The 6,640-nt window shown below is 57.5% G+C and overlaps 1 protein-coding gene across 1 annotated transcript; it reads right to left on the bottom strand.

Annotated features, from left to right (window-relative positions):
- Positions 1-923: 923 nt before the first annotated feature.
- LOC122377357 (ribosomal RNA small subunit methyltransferase B-like) lies at positions 924-1,982 on the bottom strand. The gene has a single exon (XM_043357290.1). The coding sequence runs from the start codon at positions 1,980-1,982 to the stop codon at positions 924-926; it is 1,059 nt and encodes a 352-aa protein (XP_043213225.1).
- Positions 1,983-6,640: the final 4,658 nt, after the last annotated feature.

Below are 6,640 nucleotides of genomic sequence, written 5' to 3'. Positions count from 1 at the left end.
CGCGCAAGCCCGCCATCCGCATGACGCAGGCTGCGCAGGGTTGGAGCGATGCGATCAATCGCGGCTTTATGGGCCTCGGGTGCCATGCGCCCGGCTTCGGCCAGGGCGGCTGCGGCCCATGTGAGCAGGGTGAAGACTTCAAGCAGTTCTTCGGGGCTTCGTGTGGGAATGCCGCCCTGATCATCAATTTGCGCGGTGCATTCTTTTGCCAGGGCATCCATGGCAGGTTTCACCAGATGATCCATGCCGCTCAGGGCGAGGCCCGCGTAAATCAGTCCGGTGAGGGCCTCAAACCGGGGCAGGCCGGGGCTTGCGACTTTCCAGCGTTTGGACAGGAAAGACACTTGTTGACCCATACTGGCAAAGAAACGATCGGAATCCTCAGATGGCAGGTTGTTCAGCAGAAACAGTGCGTGGTTGATCCAGCGGATAATGCGCCGCCCGGTCAGATCCGGTGTCCAGCCCGCACCGGCACCCCCGCCATAGCGATCAATCCAGGCCATAAGCCAGGCCTGGGCTTTCTGCCGGGATTTCAGATCACCGACTGCGGCCATATCATCCAGCCATGTGAAACCGTTCAGGGTTTCTTCAAAGGCACGCGACGGCATGTCGATATCCCAGATCAGGGTATCGCGGGCCTCAGCCAGGTGACCGGCAAACAGGAAATTCCCGGCGCAAAGCTGCCGGCCTTTGGCAAAAGAACCCAGGGTGCGCGGTTCCGGCTGCGACACAAAGCCGGTCGCAGGCTGTGCACGACGGGCACGCCGCGCCTGAAGCCGGTTTGTCAGCCGTGCGATTTTTGCGCTGATGGTTTCTTCTCGTGCCACGCTGTGCCTGTTGCCCTGTCTGCTTATCCAGATTCTGTTCTGGTGGTTCATACAAACATAAACTGTGCGCCGGGGCGCTGTCACCGTGAAAAAATGTCAGGTCTTACGCATAAGCGCCATATAGAACCCATCCATGCCACCCTGATCCGCCAGGTAATCGGGCCGCAGGCGAATGCCGCCTTCCGGTTTGATCCATGCCGGGTCGATAAACGGCAGGTCGGGTTTGATGATTTCAAGGCCATCATGCCGTTTCAGCGCGTCTTCTGTCTGAATTTCACCTTCATCCGGCAGCAGGGAACAGGTGCAGAATACCAGACGTCCGCCAGGGGCCAGCAATGTCAGGGCGTGGTCGATCATACGTTCCTGAAGTTCAAAGAGACCCGGGAAATCGGAACCATCCTTGGCACGCGCCAGATCTGGATGGCGGCGCATGGTGCCGGTGGCAGAACAGGGCGCATCCAGCAGAATCGCATCATATTGCCCCTGATGTTCCAGCGCGTCCCCTGTGACCAGCTTTGCGCTCAAACCAGTACGGTCCAGGTTTTCCTGTACCCGTGTCATGCGTTTTTCTGACAGATCCAATGCGGTAACATCTGCGCCAAGCGCGGCCATCTGCATGGTTTTCCCGCCAGGAGCGGCGCAAAGATCCAGGGCTTTTTCACCAGGTTTCAGATCCAGCAGCTGCACGGGCAGGGCGGCGGCCATATCCTGTACCCACCAGTCACCTTCTTTAAAGCCGGGCAGTTTGCTGACCTGACCAAATTCGCGCAGGCGCACGGAACCACCCGGCATAACCTCGCCACCAAGCTTTTCAGCCAGCGCCTGGCTGTCGCCATTCTTCACCGTCAGATCCAGAGGGGGCTGCATGGCCTGAACTTCTTCCATCGCAGCGACGGTGGCCTTGCCGTAATCATCGCCCAGCGGTTTGCGCAGCCATTTCGGCAGCTGCGGGGCAGGCAGGCTGCGCCATTTGCCACGGCCCTCGCCGCCCACCTTGCGCAGGGTCGCGTTGATCAGGCCTTTGAAATGTTTTGTGCTTTTGTGTTTCTGCGCAAGGCTGACCATGGCGTTCACAACACCATGGGCGGCAGCGCCTTCTTCGCAGATCTCAACCGTACCAAGACGCAGTAGGACCATGGCCTCAGCCGGGGGCATTTTGCGCAGATACCGGCCCAACAGGCGATCCGCCCGGTCCTGCCAGCGCAGGGTTGTGACGGCCAGACGCTGGGCGCGGGCAAGTTCCGCCGGATCGGATAATTTTGGTGCGGGCAATTCTGATAGCAGGCGCCCATCCACAAGAACCCCGCGCAAAAGCGCCGCTGCTGCCTGTCGTGCTGCCAGTCCCTGTTCCGCCATATCCGTGTCCTTTGCTTGCCCGTAAGGTCTGTTTCCCTATATGACAGAGGCGAACACCACAAGCTGCACAAAGGTTTGCGCTATGTCTGAGCCTCAGGAATTTGATCTGTCCACCCCCGCAGGCCGCGCGCTGGCAGAGGCTGCTGCACGTAAAAAGGCCGCAAAGGGCGATACGATGCCGGTCGAGCTGGGCGGACGCGAAGGGCCGGAACCCGTGCGTTACGGCGACTGGGAGAAAAAGGGAATCGCGGTCGATTTCTGACCTGGCAGCCTATGATTATTGAAATTCGCAGATACACACTGAAACCCGGCAGGCGCGAAGATTTCATTCACTTCTTTGAAACGGTGAATCGTCAGGCTTTGCGCGATGCAGGTATGCGGGTTTTTGGCCCGATGCGGGATGAAGAAAACCCGGATGTTGTGCACTGGATGCGGGCTTTTGACACGGAAGAGGCCCGGGAACGCATAAAGAATGAATTCTATGACGGGCCGGTCTGGGCGGAAAAAGTAGAACCCTTCGCGATGCCGATGATTGAGAGGTTTGAAGCCTCAGTCGCCAGCACCACAGAAGGGTTTGAAAATTTCAGCGGTTTGCCCGCGCTCTGATCACAGCCGGAACTGATAGCTTGCGGGAACATAGCGGAACCCGCTGTCCCGGCGTTCCACATATCCAAGGGCCGGGAAAGGCATGTGATAGCCGATAAAGGGTATCCTATCGCTGGCCAGCATATCCAGCAGCCTGCGCCGGGTGGTGGCAGCCGCGGTTTGTCCATGTCAAAGCGCACTTCCCAATAGGGGTATCCCAGTGACCAGACATAATGGTTTGCCGTATCCCCGAACAGCAACACAGATTGCCCCTGGCTTTCGATCATAAACGCCATATGGCCTGGGGTGTGCCCGAATGCCGCCACAGCAGTGATCCCCGGGGCGACGGATCCGCCGTCTTCCAGGAAGCTCATCTTTCGGCCAGCGGGCGCACGTTGCTTTCAAATGCCGCGTCTTCCGCGCCATTCCAGTGGTTGTATTCGACTGATCCCGTGACATAACGCGCATTGGGGAAGGTCGGGGTGCCATCGGCCATCAATCCGCCGATGTGGTCAAAATGCATATGGGTGATGACAACCACATCAATTTGTTCCGCTGTGTAGCCAGAGGCATTCAGGGCCTGAATAAGTTGTGCTGCGTTCAGGCCGGTATCAAAGAGGATCAGATCCTGGCCGGTGTTCACAAGGGTCGGCGTGAAGTAGAATTCGGTCTGATCGGCGGGAATGAAATTGCGTGCGGACACATCGGCAAATTCCTCAGAACTGACATTTGTGCCGAAGATGCCCTGAACATCGCCTGCAACGGTTGTTCCGGCCAGAAGTGTCGTGATTTCAAAATCACCCAGCGTGAAACGTGAGAAAGCCGGGGTATACGCCCCCTGCATCTCAGCCGCAGCAAGGGTTGGCATGGCCGAGGCAGCCGCAAGCGGCAGCGATGCCCCGGTGATCAGCGCCTGGCGGCGTGTCAGTAGAATATCGGACTTCATGTTCTTTTCCCCCTGGTGTTTTTGGAAGCTTAGACCTTGCAGGCCGTTGCTTCCAAATCACGAAGGAGAGAGGGGGGCTTAATTCAGCCCCAGCACATCCAGCATGTCATAGGCGCCCGGTTTCTGATCCAGCCCCCAAAGCACAGCTTTCATTGCACCACGGGCGTAAATGCTGCGGTCACTTGCGGCGTGGCGCAGGGTGATGCGTTCGCCCGGGCCTGCGAACAGCACATCATGTTCACCAATGATGTCGCCACCACGGATGTTGGAAAATCCGATATGGCCGCGTTCACGTTTGCCGGTGATGCCGTGGCGGGCGTTATCGGACACCTCTTGCAGATCAACGCCACGGCCCTCAGCCGCAGCTTCGCCCAGCATCAGGGCGGTGCCGGAGGGGGCGTCGACTTTCTGATTGTGGTGGGCTTCGATCACTTCAATGTCGAAATCTTCATCCAGGGCGGCTGCAACTTTCTTGGTCAGCTGTACCAGCAGATTGACACCCAGGCTCATGTTGCCGGCGCGGACAATGCGTGCATGCAGCGCGGCGAAACCAAGGCGTTCAATGTGGTGGTCTTCAAAGCCAGTGGTGCCGATCACATGTACCGCACGGGCTTGTGCCGCGAGATCTGCAAAAGCGACAGAGGCATCAGGGGATGTGAAATCAATCACGGCCTGGGCTTTGGAAAACGCTTCCAGCGCATCGTCCGTCACCGCAACGCCAAGTGCAGCGCCGCCCATGGCTTCGCCCACATCACGCCCGATCCAGTCATGGCCGGGACGTTCCAGCGCGCCGACAAGACGCAGCTTATCGCTGGCGGAAATCGTTTTGATCAGCATCTGGCCCATACGGCCGGACGCCCCTGTAATCACCACACCGGGAAGATCTGTCATCTTGCGCACTCCATTTTCCTTAACAGCAGGCAATAGCCTGATCGTGGCCGTGTGAAAACCCCTGCTTGCGCCGCCGCGCGCACGCATTTACACGGGGTATATGGCAAAGAATTCACATAACGCCGGGCGTGGCCCGTCACAGCGGCAGCTTCGCGTCGGCGAACTGATCCGTCGCAATCTGTCCGAAATCCTGATGCGTGGGGATATCCACGATCCGGATCTGAACCGCATTTCGATCACCGTGGGCGAGGTGCGCTGCACCCCGGACCTGCATATCGCAACTGCTTTTATCCTGCCTCTGGGTGGTGAAGGTGCGGAAGATGCCCTGTCGCTTTTGCGCAAGAACCGCCATGAAATCCGCCGGATGATTGGGAAAAAGATGGCGCTGAAACACACGCCGGAACTGCGCTATGAAATCGACATGACCTTTGACCAGATGGATGCGACCCGCCGTCTTCTGGACAATGATAAGGTAAAGCGCGATGTTGCCCTGCCTGATGAGGAAGACGACATTTGAAGAAACTGATTGTCGCATATCTTTGCCTTCTGTCCCCTGCTTTTGCAGCGGACAACCCGTGCGAAGATGTGACCTGGCTTGATCAGTCTTTCACCATCTGTGAGGTGCAGGCCAATGCGGACCTGCGCCTTTTTCATTCCGATGCGGATGGCGAAGTGATGGGGCATTTTTCCACCATCAACAATAATCTGCCCGAAGGCCAGGCGCTGGGCTTTGCGATGAATGCGGGCATGTATCACGATGATTACAGCCCGGTTGGTCTTTATATCGAAGGCGGCGCAGAAAAATCTGCTCTGGCCTCTGGCGGTGGGTTTGGCAACTTTGGTCTGACACCAAATGGTGTGTTTTGCATTGGCGACACGCTGAATGTGATTGAAACCAACGCGTTTCGCGAAACCAGCCCCACCTGTGAATATGCCACGCAATCCGGCCCGATGCTGGTGATTGATGGCGAATTGCATCCGCGCCTGCTGCCGGATGGCACGTCTAAACACATCCGCAATGGTGTGGGTACATCTGCCGACGGGCAACGCGCGGTGTTCGCGATTTCCAATGAACGTGTAAATTTCCACGATTTCGCAACGCTGTTCCGGGATTACCTGAACCTGCCCAACGCGCTTTACTTTGATGGTAAAGTGTCCCGGCTTTACAATGGAACCACCGGGCGATCTGATTTTGGTTTCTCGGTTGGTGCGATTGTCGGCACGGTTGTAACCCCCTAACGCTTGACGCAGAGGCCGCCGCCCGTTAGCAGGCGGTTTCCATAAGAAACAAAGGTCTGAACATGGCACGCAAGCGCAAAGGTCGCGATATTTCTGGCTGGCTGGTGATTGATAAACCGGCGGGCATTTCATCAAGCGCGGTGGTGAACAAAGTGCGCTGGGCGATGGATGCAAAGAAAGCTGGCCATGCAGGCACGCTTGATCCCGAAGCCACCGGTGTTCTGGCGATTGCGCTGGGCGAAGCCACCAAGACCGTGCCGTTTATCACCGATGCGCTGAAAGCTTACCGTTTTACGGTGCGTCTGGGCCAGGCGACCAACACGGATGATCAGGAAGGCGAAGTGATCGCGGGAAAACGATCTGCGCCCTTCTGATGAGGATATTATCGCAGCACTGCCTGATTTTGTGGGCGACGTTATGCAGATTCCGCCAAAGTTTTCTGCGGTGAAAATCGACGGTCAGCGCGCTTATAAACTGGCGCGTGATGGCGAAGATGTTCAGATCGAAGCGCGCCCGCTTTATGTGGAAGAGCTGAAGTTTATTTCCCGTCCGGATGAAGACCATGTCGAGCTGGAAATGACCTGTGGCAAAGGCGGCTATGTGCGCGCGATTGCCCGGGATCTGGGTGAAAAGCTGGGCTGTCTTGGTCATGTGCGCGAGCTGCGCCGCATCTGGTCCGGCCCGTTTGAAACTGTGGATGGCATCAGCATGGAAACCGTTGAAGAATTTGCCAAAACCGGCGAGCTTGACCAATACCTGCACCCGCTTGAAGCGGGCCTTGACGGCATCCCCGAAG

The sequence above is a fragment of the Amphibalanus amphitrite genome, unplaced genomic scaffold (genome assembly GCF_019059575.1).
Source record: "Amphibalanus amphitrite isolate SeventyFive unplaced genomic scaffold, NRLGWU_Aamphi_draft 002786F_arrow, whole genome shotgun sequence".
NCBI lineage: Eukaryota > Metazoa > Arthropoda > Thecostraca > Balanomorpha > Balanidae > Amphibalanus > Amphibalanus amphitrite.
This window is presented reverse-complemented; position numbering and strand designations above follow the sequence as displayed.

Coding starts and splice junctions, on each gene's coding strand:
- LOC122377357 (XM_043357290.1), bottom strand. CDS start 1,982: ATGCCCCCGGCTGAGGCCATGGTCCTACTGCGTCTTGGTACGGTTGAG.